Below are 17,670 nucleotides of genomic sequence, written 5' to 3' on the forward strand. Positions count from 1 at the left end.
TTTTCTGTTAATCCCTAAATGATTGATTACTTGGCATGTGCTCCCCTCATCCCTCGCAGATCTTACTATTTGGGCAGGTTAATGGTGAAGTGAGAGATACATACATTTAATGGAGATATGTTAGCCTAATAACAGTGTAGGAAAAGGTGTGAAAGAGTGAGTGTTCTAGTGACCAGGCTTTAGGACTGGGATCTCACACAAGATCCTTGGGCCTTAAAATTGAAAAAGGTTGGGGTGTGTGTGTGTGTGTGTGTGTGTAGGAACAGGATAGTACTTTTTTAAAAAATGTAGATTATAGTGTAGGGAAACTTGAATATTAGGCTGTCAGTTGTCCGCTTTGGACTCTATGAAGGATCTATTTAGTGTGAAATTCTGATATAACAATTTTATGGCTTTAAACCCCAAATCTTTGATTGAAGATACGCAACTTTCTCTTACTCTCTTCCTAGTTTTGGAATGGTTTACTTCATAACACTTCTTGGGAGGTCCAAGATATCCTACTTTGCTGTGATTATTCTATAATTTTAAAGGAATTTTTTGTTCCTGACACTCAGGTGTAATGCTGGAATTGATAAAAAAAAAATGGAGAATTGGAAACAATGTTGTATGCCGACTGTAAGGCTCTGCATTGAACTCAGCCCTAGGGACATCCCTTGAGTATAGTTATCCCCATTTTATAGATGAGAATAACTGAGGCCAGCTATACCACACTTTAGTGAGGGAGTTAAGAAGGCACCTAACAAATGTAACACGAAACAAGATACATGTTTACAGTATCGAAGCCAAGATTAGGTGGTTAGGGTGGTCCTGTGAAGCAAAAACTAACATTTGCAGGACCACAGGCACACATTACCATGTGCCTGCTTCTACAAATGAACTTCCCAACGTGGCCACAGATTTGCGTCCCTAGGAGTGAAACCTGGGGGCCAGGGGGGGTGCGAATGCATTAAGGATTCCTCTGTATGATGGGGGTACGAGCTGGACTTTCCTGGTGGAAAGCCGCATCTGCGTACCCTCTGTACTCTTCATTTAAGGAAGTTGGCTGGGGGAGGGGGCTTGCCCTGCGGCTGCGTCCTGCTCCCCTCGCCCTCCCCCTCCCATCCTCTGCTGCCTCTAAACCCCGGAGAGCGGAGCGAGCACGTTGAGATTCCTCGGCGGGCCTGGCAGCGGCTGCTGGGCATGCTCAGTGGGCAGGACCCGTTAGAGTGGCGAGTAAGGAACCGTTGGCTCTTCTCCGGGTCTGCCTTCCCCGGTTCAGGCCCCGGCCCTGGGCTTTTGTGTGCGCGGAGCTGCAGCCGCCGCTGCTTCCTCGCGGGGCCGCTCGACCCCTGATGCCGTCTGGCCTGTCCGGTTTCCGCCGCTAACCTCGCAGCGCGGCCGGAGGAGGAGCGGGGCGGGGCGGGGCCGGCGGCCCGGCGGCCGGGCGGGCAGGAGGGCCCTGCCGGGGCTTGGGGTGGGTGGTGCGGGACCCCGCGGGGGTGGGGGGGGGGGGGCGCGGAGTCACGGGGGTGGGGTCACCGGCGGTGGCTCCGGGAGGCCAACCGGGAGGGGAGGGGGCCGTGGGGGCGGCTCGGCGGAACCAGCCCCGGCCGGGCAGCAGCGGCGACTCCAGGGGCTGGGCCAGGGCTTTCCGGGCTTGGGTGAAGCCGCCGCGGGCCCCATCTTCCGGCGGTCGCCGGAGTTTGTGGTGATTGTTGCTGCCGCCGCCACCGCCCCGGCTGCCATCTCCTCCTCCTGGGCCGCCGCCACCTCCTCCTCTTCCTCCTCCTCCTGGGCCGGGCCGATCCCCTCCCCGCTGCCGCCTCCTCCTGGGCTGGGCCCGCGGTGTCTCGTCCCCTCGCGGAGCCGCTCCTGCCGCCGCCGCCGCCGCCTCCTCATTCATCCTCGTGCACCATAGGCGGCACAGGCACCAAGATGTCCAACCGAGTGGTCTGCCGGGAAGCCAGCCACGCCGGGAGCTGGTACACAGCCTCAGGTAGGGCCCCAGGCCGGCCGGCTGCCCGCCGCCGCCGCCTGGCTCCGCGCCCGGCCGGCCGAGGTCGGCGGCCCTGCCCCGCGCGGCGGCGGGAGGGACGAGGGCGCGGACGGCCGCCGGCCGCCGACCGCGTGCGGAGGGAGCGGGCCCGAGGCCGGCCTCGCCGCCTCGCCCGCCCGCGGGCATCCCGCCGGCCAGCCCGGGGCCGGCCGCCCTCGCGCTCACCCCGGAGTTGGGCGAGAGCGAGAGTGGCCGCCCCGGGCCTCCGGCGCCGTCCCTCGGGACCGGCCTCGAGGAAAGAATGTGCTCCCGGACCCGAGCCTCCTCGTCGCCCCCTCCGGCCGCCGGGAAGCGGGCGGCCGAGCGCTGCCACCCCGCGGAGCACGGTTCGCCCGGCGCCCGAGCCCCGCTGCCCCCACCTGGAGCCGGGCGACCCTCCGCCCTCCCGCCCTCTCTCCTCCCCGCCGGCGGTCCGGGACCCGGGGAGTTCTCGGAGTCTCTCTGTGCACACCCGCTCTGCTCGCCGGCTGCTGAAAGGAAGTCTCCCTTTTCCTCCGGCAGTTTAGAAAGAGGCAGTATTTCCCCCTCCCCTCTAAGGTGCTCAGCTGTCTTGAAGAGTGAAGGGTGGTGCTTTCCCACGTTGCCAGACTAGAGACAAGGTCTCCGCGGGTGAGATCTGGAAGAGGAGGGCCTTTTAAACTGGGATTTGCAGCTTTGTTTGTGGGGGGTAGGGTAGGAGTATTGCTAAGCAGAGGTTCGGGGTGGCCTCCCAGTTCTTTTGTCAGTGTTTGCATTGTTACTGTCATTCACGAAAGGGGCAGCTGGAGATGGCATCAGCACTTTTTTCTGAGCAGCCTCACCAGCCTCTAGTCGCTCAACACCAAGCAGGTGCTGAAACTACCTAACAAATTAAATTAGGTTTTGAGTGAATTAGTCTTCTGTCCACACTATTTAAAAACATTTTTGAGCTCTTTAAGAAAGTGTAGGGACTTTCCTTTTAATAAAGCTCTTGTTAGAATGACTCTTTTCTGGGATTTCTTTCAGGAGCCACATTCCTGGTATGTTAACAAAGAAAGTTCCACTGTGGATCCTAATAGTGTTCAGTCATTTGGTGTTGGCTTATCAATAACTGAGACCTAACTTTAATGAAAATCGGATCACGTTTCCCTTTGCAAACTGTTGGGTTGGAGAGTGACATGTTTTGTGAGAAAACAGAGATTGGAAGACAATTCATTTCTCTGAGGTTGCTAAACTAGCTCATTAAGTACATGCACTTTACTGACTTAAGATTTGCTGTGTTAAGAAGACACAAAAAAATCATGATGATTGGATTTGCAAGCCCAACAGGTAGCTACAGTTTTGTATCAAGCACATGACATTTAATGATTATGTCAGCTTCCCTTTATGTTCCTAAAGTACTTCATAAACATTTGATCAATTCTAACAACCTTAGAATGTCGGTTAAGCTTTTCTTGTTTAACATATGGGGGGAGGGGGCAATGTGCCAAAGACTGTACTAAACCAGAGGCAGAATAGGAATTGAGAAATGGGAGTCCCTGGTTCCTGGGTTTGTCCTCCAGTTAGTGCATTATTAATATTAAATTTATCAATGAATAGTAGTCTCTTCAGGGTTGTAAATTACTAAGCTTTCTTCAGTGTGTTTTAAAGAGTTAAAAAGTCTCAGTATTCACTTTCATGGTTATCTTTTGGTTAATTTTTTGTTTTTGTTTTCTCTACCTTTCTCTAAATGTTTTAAACTTATTTGTAGTTTGTATTGAAATGTGGGCAAATGATTATGAAGGTTTTTTTTTATAATTTTTTGAACATTCTTTGTGTAGATAAGGCATAGTTCACACTTTGGACTTGAAAAAGACTTCTTTAGTAATCTCAAGTAGAGGAGGACATAATCTAGCTCAAAACATTTTGTGATTGTAGATGTTTATCAATAGTGAACTAAAATGTACTATTTTCTAAAAATTTTATAATATACTTTCCCTGATTTCTTAATGAAATCAGTAATGCCATTTTGGTAATGCAAAATTGTCACAGAGAATCTTGTTAAAAAGAATTTTTAATGTAGCCGAGTATACTTTGATGTGGTCTTGTAATTTCTGTATTTAATATCCCAGTGTACCTATATTGATCACATTGACCACTGGAAAAATTCTACTTGTATTATTATTGTTTTTCTGGTAAACTAGTCCTAAAATGTGTAATAGGAGAGTGATGTGCTTGTGGATTGCCATTCTGTGGTTCCTACAGCATTCAAATTGTGTCTGAGGTTAAAGTGTTCAATGGCTGATATAAATAAGGGTAAAATCACATTTGCTAGTTTAGAAGAAGTGTGTGTACATATATATATGTTACATACACATACACACACACACACACACACACATCTTCATTTTTATTTACCCCTTGTTATATGGTAGATACATTGATGGAAGTATAAATTAGTCCTTGCCCTCAAGGAATTTAGTTTATTTGAAGTAAGTAATAGCTCAAGACAGCTATTATCAGATAAATTGAGACAGTGCTCTTAGGAGTTCTGAGGAGGGTGGAATCACTTCAAAGTAGGATTTGAATTGTACTTTGAAGAAAGATTTGGGAAGTAGGAAAGAACATGGAGGAACACCACAAAGATACAGAAGCAGGTAAATGTAAGTAGGTCAATTTGATAAGAATGGAAGGTTCACACAGGGGTGCAGTTCATGAGACTGGTTGGAGCTAGAGTATAGATGTCTGAATGCTACGCATCATAGGGATTTGACTTATTCAGTAGGCGGTCAGGACCAATGGAGAAGTTTCTGAGTAGGGGACTAATATGAGCGTAGCATTTTAGGAAAATTAATCTCATAGGAAGGTTAATCCTTACTTCTTTACGGATATACAGCAGGGATCAGCAAACTATGCTCACAAATCCAGCCTGCTGTCTTTTTCTTAAAGTCTACTAGCTAAGAATGGTTTTTAAATTTTAAAGGGTTTAAAAAACAAAATCCAAGATGTGCAATAGAGACCGTATGTGGCCCGTAAAGCCTAAAATCCTTACTGTTTGGTCCTTTACAGAAAAAATTTGTGGATCTCTAGTGTAGGTTAGTGGCTCTCAGAGTGTGATCTCTAGGCCTGCAGCTCGTGTTTATACTCTGTACTTTCTCCAGATTTGTTACTAGCTTTCATTTCATTATTTAAGGCCCTTGTTGTCTGTCAGGACAATTATAACCGCCTCCTGACCGGCTTTCTTTCTGTCAGCCTTATCCTCCTTAAGTCTTTTGCTCCCTGAATAACCTATCTGACCACAATTTCTTTGCGTAAAACCTCACTTGTCCCATCTTGCCGGTTGGATAAGGTATCAGTCCCTTTGTGACTTGGCATCTTCCTATCTTTCTTTGGCCACTACCCTCCACCCATCCCAGTTCTTGCCTTTAACTAACCTTAAACAGCATCTAGCAGCTGTTCATTGTTTCGTTAAATACACTGTGCTGTTTCTTATCAAGCTGTTCCCTCTGTTGGAGTGCACTATTTCCAGGATAACGCCTACTCACCTTTTAAAGACTCAGGTGTTAATACCTCTATGAAGTCAACCCTAATGCCTTCTCTTCCCCAGACTATTTTTGATGTTCCTTTGTGCTCCCATAATATCCTTTGCTTATCTCTCTACATATATTTGCCTTGTTACTTGTGGTCTTCTATAAGATTATGAACTCCTCTAAGGCAGAAACTATGTATTCTTCATTTTTTAGTACCCTAAGTACTCTGTACAGATTTTGTATATAGTAGATATTCAATAAATATTTGAGTAAATGAATGTTAAAGTGCTTGGCATATAGTATATATGGACAGAGATATTAATGTTTAAATCCTGAAGAGCAGGGGTTTTATAGGACTGTTTCAGTTAAGTCTCTGAGCATAGTATGAGTGAAGACTCATGGTGATAAGAAAGTATTAGAAATTTTGATCCAGCAGTTGGGGGATACCTTTTAATGTAAGATTTTTAAGGAAGTATGACTTACGTAAAGGAAAGTGTACAGCTGGATGACTTTTCACAAAATAAACACATTCACGTAGTCAGCACCCAGCTCAGGAAACATCAGTAACTGCAGTTCTCATCCCCCACCCACCCCATCCTTATATTTTCTTGTATTTTAACACTATAGAAAAGTTTTGTCTGTTTTCGAACTCTATATAAGTGGAATCATATACTAATATGTCTTATTTGAGCTTCTTTTGCTCAACATTACAATTATGAGATTAGTTTGTATTGTAGTTCTTTCTCATTGTTGTAGTCTATTGTGTGACCATACCACAGTTTGCCCATTATACTGTAATGGACATTTGGGTTGTTTAAAGTTTTGCTACTATCAACATTTTTGTACTTTTTTCCCCTTCGTGAATGTATGTGTATATGTATGTATTTGTGTGTATATACCTTGGAGTGGAATTATTAGGTCTTGATAATCGTTATATGGTATGGTAGTTTTTAGATTCTGCTAAAGTTTTTCAAAGTGAGTTTACAAAATACACAGTCCCACCAGTAGTGTGTGAGAGTTCCAGTTGTTCCACATCTTTGCCAATGCTTGGTACTGTCAGTCTTTATTTTTAGTTATTATAGAAGGGTGTGTGGTGTTGCATTGTAGTTTTAATTTTATTTTCCTGTTGACTAATGAAGTTGCACACCTTCTCATTGTTTATTGGCCATTTGGATTTCTGGTTTTGTGAAGTGTTTAGGCTTTTACCTTTTTTTCTATTATGCTGTTTACTTTTTTCATATTAATTGATTCTGGATATAGTCTTGTTAGATATATGTATTGTAGGTATCTTTTACTCTGTAGGTAGCTCTTTCATTATCTTGGTGGCTTGGTGAATCAAAGCTCTTGTTTTTAAAGAAGTCCAGTTTATCAATTATTTAGTGCTCTTTTGTTTCCATTTATGAAATCTTTACCTACCTCCATGTCAAGAAGTTAACTTTCCTATGTTTTCTTTTAGAAGCTTTATTTTTTCACCTTTCATATTTAAATCAGTAATTCATCTGATTGATAGCTGTATCTGTATGAAGTAGTGGTACATTATATTTTTGTTGTTGTTGAAGTAAACATACATATAGAAAAAGTATACAAATCAAGTGTACACTTTGATGAACATGCACAAATTTAACATATTCCATGTAACCAGACCCTAGATCAAGAAATAGAACATTTTTAGTATCCCAGAAGCATCTATTACATTTTAATGTTTTCTGAAATTGATTTTTTTATATCTAAGTGTATATTTAATGTAAGAAGGTTCCCTCACCCCGCAAAAATGGTTGTTATATTGATAGTACATCTTATAATTGCTGGTGTCATGGAATTGAGGAAATATATCAAAGTCTAACGATTTCAAAAAGCATTCTCGACATGTTTGCATGATATATATCTTAATTTAAGTTTTACTTTTTAAGTTCTTTTTATTCATATTTCTAAACATACTTAATAAAATTATATCAAGTTTCTGTAGTTGGAAAATCATGACTTTTTTTGGCATATAACGAGTTCTAGAGTGTCAAAATAAATCTCGGTATGTGAGAAATTGAAAAACTAATAAAGATATTCTTCTTTGAAGAGGAAAGACTGTAATATTTAGTTTTGAAATGAACTTTTTTAGGTTATGAAATAGGGTTTTCTGTATGCTGATTTTTCTTCGCATCTCATTTTATCTTGGCAAAAGGCAAGAAGGAAAGAACAAATTTAATAGGCAAACTGTTGAAGTTATTGCTTGATTACCTCCAGCTCTTTCTCATTTCTTGTTCTTTCACAAGCAATTTCCAAGTCAAAATCATCATCTTCCCTCTCTCTGTGGTGTAGTTTGTATTATCTGCTTTTGAGGTTTTCTCCATTGGAAAGTAGAACAAGACAGCAACAAATAAAAACGTTGTTCATTAAGTGTGTTCCATAGGCACATCACATATGTATGTATATTATCTTTAATCTTCAAAAGGATGCTACAAGGTTGGTATTATATCCGTTTAGGGATGTGGAAACAATGACTCAGAGAGCTTGAGTAACTTGCTTAAGGTACAGTAAGTAAGTGGAAGAGCCAGTCTGACTCTAAAACTAGAGTTTAGTGTTAGGAGCAGAGAAGTGTGGTGAAATATGCTGCCCCAAACACTGAACTCTTCTGTTCCATTTCATAACTTTCACAAACTAGAGTATAGACATTTAACTCACATTTGTATATCGTTTACAGTTTATGAAGCATTTTCTCATACATTTTTGATGTTTACAATAATATTATGATTAGGTGTAGGATAGGTAAGGCAGGCAAGTCTTTAATCTACCCGCACATTGGTATTTTATTGTTGAAAAACTAAGATTTGGAGGAAGCTAAATCGCCTGAATCATGCTGCTGGTAAATAGTGGAGGTAGGATTTGAACCTAGGCCTTTTAGCTGGAGCCTTCTGTTCTTTCTATTTATATTAATGGCAGAGTAAGTAAGTTGAATTGTTTGGAATAAGTAAGCAATCTATAATTGTCTGGTAAATATGTCTTAGATTATAAAATAGTAAAAGCATAACAAAAACACTTATAAATGTTGAATATTATTCATATAATATAAATACTGACAAAGGAATTGATATATTTTAATTAGATTAGTCCCAGAATTTGAATTGGACCTAACAAAACTTGGTACTTCTGGAGAGGTTTTATTTAATATTCAGTGATTTAATATTGAACAAATTAAGTTTTATATGAAAGGTACTGCTCTAGGGAGTAGGTGTATAGCAGGAGATGAAAGACAGAAATCCCAAGAGTTTATATTCTAGTTGGAGGAGACAGACAAAGTAAGTAAAATATGTAGTATGTTTGATAGAGGAAAGTACTATAGAAAATTATAAAGCAAATCAGAGCTGACGCATAAGGAATGTTAAAGGATGAGCGAAGTTTGCAATTTTTAAATGGCATGGAAAGACTTAACTGAGATGACATTTGAATGAAGACTTGAAGTAGTTGAAAGAACAGGCTTGCATTGTAGATAACTTTTAGGGACTAGAAGGTTTTAGGCCGTAGGACACAGCAAATTTAAAAGTCCTGAGGCTAGAGCACGTCTGGAGTATTTGAGAAACAGCAAGTATGCCGTTGCAGCTGGAATGAAGTGACCTGGGGCAGAGTAGTTTGATATGAAGTTAAGAGGTAAAGGGCCTGGAGCAGAGGCACAAAGATGTGTGGTCACATGGTTTTAGGTCTCGAAGACCATTGTAAGGACTTTGACTTGAGTGAGATAGCCATTGGAAGGTTTTGAGCAGTTGATGACATAATGTAATTAAGATTTACAGACTCACTTGACTGCTGTGTTGAGAGTAGACTACAGCTGGGAAGTGGTGAAGGCAGTGGCAAGGGCAGAACTAGAGAGACTGGTTGAAAGGAAAGGAGTAATCCAAATGAGATGATGATGGTTTGGATTGAGTAATAGCAGTGGAGGTGGGTGAGAACTGGTTGGCTACTGGATATATTTCGAAGGTAGAGCTGAAAGGATTTGCTGACATACTCGAGGTGCGGAGTGTGAGAGAAAGAGAAGAATCATGGATCTCTTTAAGTTTTATCCCTGTGCAGTTACAATAGTGAAGTTGATATTATCTCAGGGAAGATTTAAGGGAAGCATGTTTGGAAGGGGACGATTAGGAGCTCAGTTTTGGTTTTCGTTAAGTTTGAGATGTTTGCTATATAGTCGAGTATATACATGAGTCTGGAGTTTAGGGGAAAGGCCTAGACTGGACATGTAAAATTGGGAATTATCATTATACAGATGATATTTAAAGTCAAGTATCAGGATAAAATCACCGTAGGAATCAGAATAGCTAAAAAGAGGTTCAATTACTGAGCCTTAGAATATTTCCAGCTTGAAGAGGTTGGGGAGGTGTGATCATGTAAGGAAGATGGATTAAACATCTCATGAGGAGAATGACATGTCCTGGTATCCAAGTAAAGAAAATGCTTTAAGGCATCTCAACACAATTTATATAGATTTCCTTGGACATTTTTTCTTTGACAAACATATTTAAGTCTGGTCTAAGCCACCTCTAACAATGCAGCTAAAGGTTCCTAACTAACCAGTTGCCTACCTAGTTTCCATTCTTTTGTTTACACAGCATCCTGGAAGATCCTTTAAAATGTAAATAAGATAATATTCTTTTCTCAAAACCCTCCCATCATACTTAGAATCACATTTAAAATTCTTACTGAGGCTTAGGTCTTACATGCTTTGACCTTTATTTAACTTTTGATTTTATCTCCTACCACTATCATTTACCTTCTGCTGTTCCAGCCACTCTGACCCCCTTGCTCTTCTCCAAATATGTCAAGCTTATTCCTGCTTTCGAACTTTTGCGTGTACTTCATAAGATTGGCTAATCCTGGCTAGGTAGTCAAGAGAAGGTTATTTTTATTGATTCCCTTGTTTTGTTAGTCACAATTAGGAGGAGAAATAGGAAGAGGTGTCGAAAATGGGTGGCATAGATTTTCCCAAGTCTTCTGAGAAAAGTTGTCCTTGGAGAAGCCTTTGCAAAAAGGGTTAATGATAAAATAAGTTTAGGAAATGTTGCTTCTGATTTTCTCCCTTGGGCCAAGACAAGACTTGTTTTATGGCTTGTTTTATGGTCTGTCTTAGTGAGTGTTATGTGTTCCTTTGAAAATAATGTATGTTTTCTGTAGTTGTGGGGTGGAATGCTCTTTAAATGTTAATTAGATTAAGTTGGGTTATTGTGTTTAAATCTTCTATATTCCTATTGATTTTCTATTTATTCTGTCTTTCAAGTCCTGAGAGTAGTGTTGAAATTTTCAACTATAATTCTGGAATTGTCTTTTTTTTTTTTTATGTTACTGATTTGTTGGTTTCATATATTTTGAATCTATTATATGATGTGCACGTTCAGGATTATGTTTTCTTGATAAATTAGCTCTTTGTCATTGTGTATGTACCTTTTTATTTCTGGTAATAATTCTTCTGAAATGTTCCTTGTTTTATATTAATAAAGCCAATCCAGCTTTCTCTTGGTTAATATTTATGTACTTTTTCATATGTGTCAGGGGTCATTAAGACCACCTTCAGGTTTGATGATTAGAAGAACTCACAGAACTCAGAAAAGCTGTTGCACTTATGGATACGATTTATTACAGAGAAAGGACACAGATTAAAATCAAGAGAAGGAAAAGGTGCATACAGTGGAGCCCAGGAGAAACTAGGCGCAATATCCAGCTGTCCTCTCAGTGGAGTTGTTTGGACAGTGCTAATCTCCCATTAGTGATGTGTGACAAGTATGAAGAATTGCCAATCAGGGAAGCTCACAGAGGCCTTGGTTTCCAGAGTTTTAATTGGGGGTCTGTCATGTAGATATGGAGCACCCTTGTGACTGACCTTAGCTACTCAATCTCCAGCCCTCCTCTTTCCTGCAGAGGTCGTACTGATACAGTGTGGCCTAGGAGATATAGTGCGGTACCAGGAGAACAAAAACAGTTCACCATAAATCATATTGTTAGCATAAATTATCTGGCAGTGCTCCAGATATACAAAGACACTTTTTTTGTGTGTGGTAAAATTTATAGAGCAAAATTTACTGTTTTACTGATTTCTAAGTGTACACTTCTGTGGCATTAAGTACATTCATATTATTTGCAACTATTACCAGTATCCATCTCTAGAACATTTTTATCTTCCCCAGCTGGAAGTCTGTGCCCATTAAACGCTCTCTGTTGACTCCTCCCCCAGCTGCTGGCAACCACCATTCTACTTTTATCTATGAATTTGCCTATTCTAGGTGCCTCATTTAAGTGGACTCTTACAATTTATATATTTTTTATGTCTGGCTTATTTCACTTAGCATGTTTTCAGGCAAGATACATGTTGTAGCATGTATCAGAATTTCATTCCTTTTTAAGGCTGAATAATAGCCATTATATGTATATACCATATTCTATTCATCTGTTGATAGACCTTTGGGTTGTTTCCATCTTTTGGCTTTTGTGAATAATACTGCTATGAATATTGTAAACAGGTACCTGCTTGAGTCCCAGCTTTCAGTCTTTTGGTTATCTATCTATGAGTGGAATTGCTGGGTCATATGGTAATTCTATGTTTCACTTTTTGCAGAACCACTAAACTGATTTCCACAGCAGCTGCACCATTTTACATTCCTACTGGCAATGCACATCCTTGCCAACACTTATTTTGATAATCGCCATTCTTATGAGTGTGAAGTATCATTATGGTTTTGATTTGCATTTTTCTAATGACAAATGATGTTGAACATCTTTTCATGTGCTTATTAGCTACCTGTATATCATCTTTGGAGAAATGTCTGTTCAGGGCCTTTGTCCATTTTTGAATTGGGTTGTTTATGTTTTTGTTATTGAGTTGTAAGAGTTTTTTATATATTCTGGAAATTAATCCCTTATTCGATACATGATTTGCAAGTATCTTCTCCCATTCTATAGATTTTCTTTTTGCTTACTTGATAATATTCTTTCATGCACAAAAGTTTTACATTTTGATAAAATTTAATTTTACTTGCTTTTTCTTTTGTCGCTCATGCTCTGGTGTTATATCCAAGAAACCATAAGCAAATCTGAGATCATGAAGATTTGTTTGCCTCTGTATTTTCTTCTGAGTTTTATAGTTTAAAGTTTTACATTTAGGTTGTTGATCCATTTTAAGTTTTGTATATGGAGTGAGTTGGGGTCCAATGTCATTCTTTTGCATGTGAATATCCAGTTGTCTCAGCAGCATTTATTGAAGATACTGTTCTTTCCCCATTGAATGTTCCTATCAATTGGGCATAAATGGGTTTATTTCTGGTCTCAGCTCTAGTGCATTGACCTATATGTCTGTTTGTCCTATGCCAGTACCACCAGTTTTGATTACTGTAGTTTTTTTTTTACCCCATTTTTGAAAGGTAGTTTGGTAGGCATTGAATTCAGTGGTATGTTGACATTACTTTTTTTTTTTAGCACCTTATAAAGGTTCTATTGTATTTTGGCTTGCATAGCTTCTGAGGATTCTGTTATTTTTAAAATATTTGTTCCTCTGAATACAGTGTGTCTTTTTTCCACTGTTTGCTTTTTTTTTAACATTACTGTTTTCCTGATATTTTATTATCATGTGCCTTTGAGTAATTTTTTTTGAACTTATCCTGTTTGGGATTCGTCAAGTTTTTTGAATCTGTGGGTTTTAGTTTGCAGCAAATTTGGGAAAATATTTTTATTATTACCTCTAATATTTTTTCTTTTTACTCTCTTTTTTTCTAGACTCTAATCAGAAGTATGTTAGATAGCTTAATATTGTCTCACAGTTCACTGAGAATTATTATTTTTTATTTTTTACTCTGTGCTTCCTTTTGGATAATTTGCTTTGCTTTGTCTTCAATTTTACTGATTTTTTTTTCTTGTGCAGGATCTAATTTTGCTTTTAATTCCATCAGTAACATCATTTAAGTATGAGTTAATAAAACAACTGCTGTTTCACGTGAGTTTTTTATTAATCATTTTATTCATTACTATTTTCTTTTTTTTCAGATGAGAGATTTATTTATAGGTTTAAAAAACATTTCCCTCTTGTATCCTAGAAATCAGATTGACCAATGCTATTCTTCTAGTATAAATATTTAGTTGCTAGTAGTACTATTTTGCTTCAGAGCCTATAACAAGAGTAAGATTTTTTGTTTTCTGAGGTCAGAGTAACCTAGAAATTGAAAACGTATTTGAATTATGGTTTAACATTGGTTTAGGATTATTTTCTAAATTAAATTATATTTAGATTAAATTGTAACTAAAAATTAAAGTTATCCATCGAGAAGTATGTTTTTCTATACTGTCCTTGTGTATTTCATGTTCCCTTTCCCTTATAGGTAGTTTTTATCAATTTTTTGAATGTCAGCCCAGTGTTCATACATATATAAGCACATATGAATATGTCATCATTTCCTCTCCCCTTTCAGCAAACGATAGTATATTATGTAATTGTTTTATTCTTTGCCTTTTATACTTAACAAATTTAATAATTGAAGACCTTTTCATATTATAACAGAGAGTCATTCTACCTATCGCACCGTGTTTTTGGTCATTCTTGTTCTTCAGTGGAAGATAGTTATGATGCATTCAGTAAGGTGAGCCCAAAGAGTAGCTAAATAAAATATTATATGTCCAACAATTGTTTTCAAACTTTTCAGTCTCAAAATCCCTTTACACTTCTTCAAAATTATTGATAACTCCAGAGAGATTTTGTTTATGTGGGTTTTATTTATCAATGTGTATTTAATTAGAAACTAAAACTGAGAACCTTTAAAAATATTTACTTTGAATTAATTTAAAAATAATAATCAATTATACATTAACATAAGTAGCATTTTTAATGACAGTCACGGTCTCTTCCAGAATAAGGAAAATAAGAGATTGGCATTTATTAAATTTTTGCAAATGTTTTTAATGCCGAGCTTAATAGAAAACAGCTGGATTCGCATATCTATTACTGCATGCACTCTATTGCGATAGGTTCTTTTACTTGAAACATATGAATAAAATCTGGCCTTGTAGAGGTATGTAGTTAGAAAAAGGACAGATTATTTTAGTAAGTTTTTCACAGATTGTGGATATCCTTTGATGCTATAGTAAAATCCAAGTGTTAATTTTTTAAAAAGAAACTTTTATTGAAATATATTTGACATACAGCTAAGTTACACATCTTTAATAAATCTGTGAAAGTGTCAACACAATCAAATGGTGTATCTTTGAAGACAGTTTTGAAAGGATAAATTTAATTGCAATGTGGAATTTGAAAACATAGCAATGAAGTTTTCATATTCTGTTTTCAGTTGGTCTGTGCTCTACTTTGAATGGATCGTTCATCTGTACAGGGTGTTTCTTTTAATACCACACATTAGTCAATTGGAATATATATTTTTCCTTTGGTCATGCAGATCTTCCACATATTTACATATTTCATTATTTGTTGTCAGGGAATCACATTAATATCACCATTGTCATCAGAAAATTTTTTGATTTGGGAAGCTTTCAAGCCCACAGTGGTAGAAATGAGTTTGCAAAAATTTCTCAAAGCTTGAATTTTATAGTTAGCAATAGATATTGACAGTTGTTTTTCTTGATATGATAAACTCACTGTTGATTTTCAAGGAAAAATCTGCTAAATATCCAAGATTAAGTAACCATCATTTATTGTTCAGTCTTTCTTTTAAGAAAAATGGTGCTCCATAAAAAAGCTGCCAGGTCAGTTTGCAGCTTAGTCAGACAAGTGCTTTTCCTTGAGACTACCATTGATACTTCCCATTTCAGCACAGAACACCAAAATATGTGTACTCAAGGACTGAGATTTAATAAAATGTAATATTCAGCTACAGTTACATTAAAGACATTCTTAAATGAAACCTGCTTTTTTTTGGCAATTAAACAAACCCCAGAAAACCCTCAAGAACTCTCCATTGTAGTGGTTATCAATCTTAACGTCTTGCTCTACACACACACACACACACACACACACACACACTGCGCCTAGTACACACTGTGCCATATTATATACTCTGTCCGTTAATTTACGGGGGCTCATTTAGCATGATTCTTAAGAGGACAGTGGGGAGATGTGATTTTTAAATTATATATGATTTTGATATACTTTCTCCCTCGTTGTTTCTGAAAGTGTATTGAGAAATTATTGGAAACCTATGAATTAGAATTTCCCAGATACCTGCATTTTTTACCATACATCACAGGTACTTCTAATACACAGCATAGATAGAGAATCACTGCTTTGAGCCTTTAGGAAGAAAATTGGGTTGCTCAGAAGATGACATCACCATTATCAGTTTTGTATTTACCACTCAGAGTAGAAGGTGGTATCACTATTATCATCTTCGTATTTCCAGTACTCAAAGAAATTGTCTGGCACAGAGCAGGAGCTCACTAAATGCTTTATGAATGATTGGATGATTAATCTGATTAGTTATTAAATTATTGGAATGACTCTGACTTGCCAAATATATGACAAAGTTAAATTATATATTTAATTATGTTTCTTAGTGTGCTTACCTTACTAGTGTATGTTTGATAACTAAAAAAAATGTTAATCAGATAATGTACTGCTTAATAATTACTGCTTCAGTGATTTTCTGTTTAAACTTCTGATTATAGATAGCTTACATGATTTGGTTTATGCCTGCCTATCCTACCCCATCTTTTGTCATTCTTTCTCGTTCACTTTTTTTTAGGATTCATGAAACTGGTCGTTTTTCCTTCCCATTTCTCTAACATATTAATAAGCTCCTTACCCCAGGGCTGTTGTACTTGCTATTCTCTCCTCCTAGAAATCTCTTCCCCCAGCTCCTTTCTTGCCTTTTCTTATTTTTTAGGTCTCAATACAGTTGTCACATGCCTTTCCTGTTTTTTCTTTCTCCCTCTTCTTGTACTGCACATAGAATGACCATGAAATAAATAATTGTTTATTTCTTTCATGGTATTTATCACAATTTGAAGTTACTTAATTTGTTCACTTACTTACTATCTGCCTGCCTCCCTCTAGAATGTATGTTCCATGAGAACACAGACATTTCTGTCTTGTTTTTTGTTGTCTCCCCAGCACCAAATATGTAATAGGCCTGTCTTGATGTGTAATAGGCATTTTGTAAACTTTTTAAAATAAGTAGATGAATGAATGAGTGAAAAGACTATATGGAAGAAAATTATTTTTGTTACTAAATAAATATCTTGAACTTAATAAAGGTAATGGTTATACTTATTAATAATTGAGGACTACGTTAATAACTTAGTTCTAGATTATTAAGTTAAACATCACATACAGATTAGGGTTTCTGGTTTATGCAATAGTAGAGTGGAAATTTTTCTATTTATAAGTGAATAAGTGTGATTCTAAATGGTTATTAACACTAGTATAAGAGGGGCAACATTAATTTCTGGTGGAAAATAAGTATGTAAAAAGATAGAACCTTTGTTACTTATTACCATCCAAGAAGAAATCATTTTAGATTAAGTATTTAGATAAATTATCACTTTCAGCATTATAACTTTTATTTTAGGGACTTGGAAATACATGATGTCTTCTATTTTGAAAAATAATGACATCTTTTTTCTGCATTATGGAAATATAATTGACATGTAACAATGTGTAAGTTTAAGGTGTACAGTGTGATGTTTTGATATCCTTGTATGTTGCAAAATGATTACCACAGAAGGGTTTATTATATCCTCCATCACCTAATTACCATTTCTTTTTTATGGTGAGAACATTTATGACTTACTGTCTTAGCAACTTTCAAGCATACAATACAATATTGTTAACTATAGTCACTATGGCTGTACATTGCAGCCTCAGAAATACTCATTTTATAACTAGAAGTTTGTGACCTCTGACCAACTTCTCCCCGCTTTCTCTTCTCCCCAGGCCCTGGCAACCATTCTGCTGTTTCTATGAGTGCGATGTTTTTAAATTTCATATATAAGTGAGATCATACAGTATTTGTTTCTGTGTCTGACTAATTTCACTTAACATAATGCCCACAAGGTCTGTTCTTGTCATAAATGGCAGAATTTCCTTCTTTCTCATGGCTGAATACTATTCCATTGTGTGTATATACCAGTGTTGTTTTTAAATAACTAAAGACATTTTATGTTTTAGACTTAGATACAGTCATTCTGCAGTTTGTT

General features: G+C 38.1%; 1 protein-coding gene across 3 annotated transcripts in view; it reads left to right on the forward strand.

Moving 5' to 3' along the window:
* Window positions 1-1,143: 1,143 nt before the first annotated feature.
* Window positions 1,144-17,670, forward strand: part of MEMO1 (mediator of cell motility 1) — a 95,474-nt gene continuing 78,947 nt past the window's right edge. The window contains exon 1 of one of the 3 annotated variants that reach the window (XM_039887465.1): window positions 1,144-1,975. In XM_039887465.1, the coding sequence (XP_039743399.1) occupies window positions 1,915-1,975 (61 nt within the window). In that variant the 5' untranslated portion in view covers window positions 1,144-1,914. The remainder of the gene's footprint in view (window positions 1,976-17,670) is intronic. The other 2 variants (XM_039887466.1, XM_039887468.1) reach the window with 2 other exon arrangements.

This window comes from Pteropus medius, unplaced genomic scaffold (assembly GCF_902729225.1).
Source record: "Pteropus medius unplaced genomic scaffold, Ma_sr-lr_union100, whole genome shotgun sequence".
NCBI lineage: Eukaryota > Metazoa > Chordata > Mammalia > Chiroptera > Pteropodidae > Pteropus > Pteropus medius.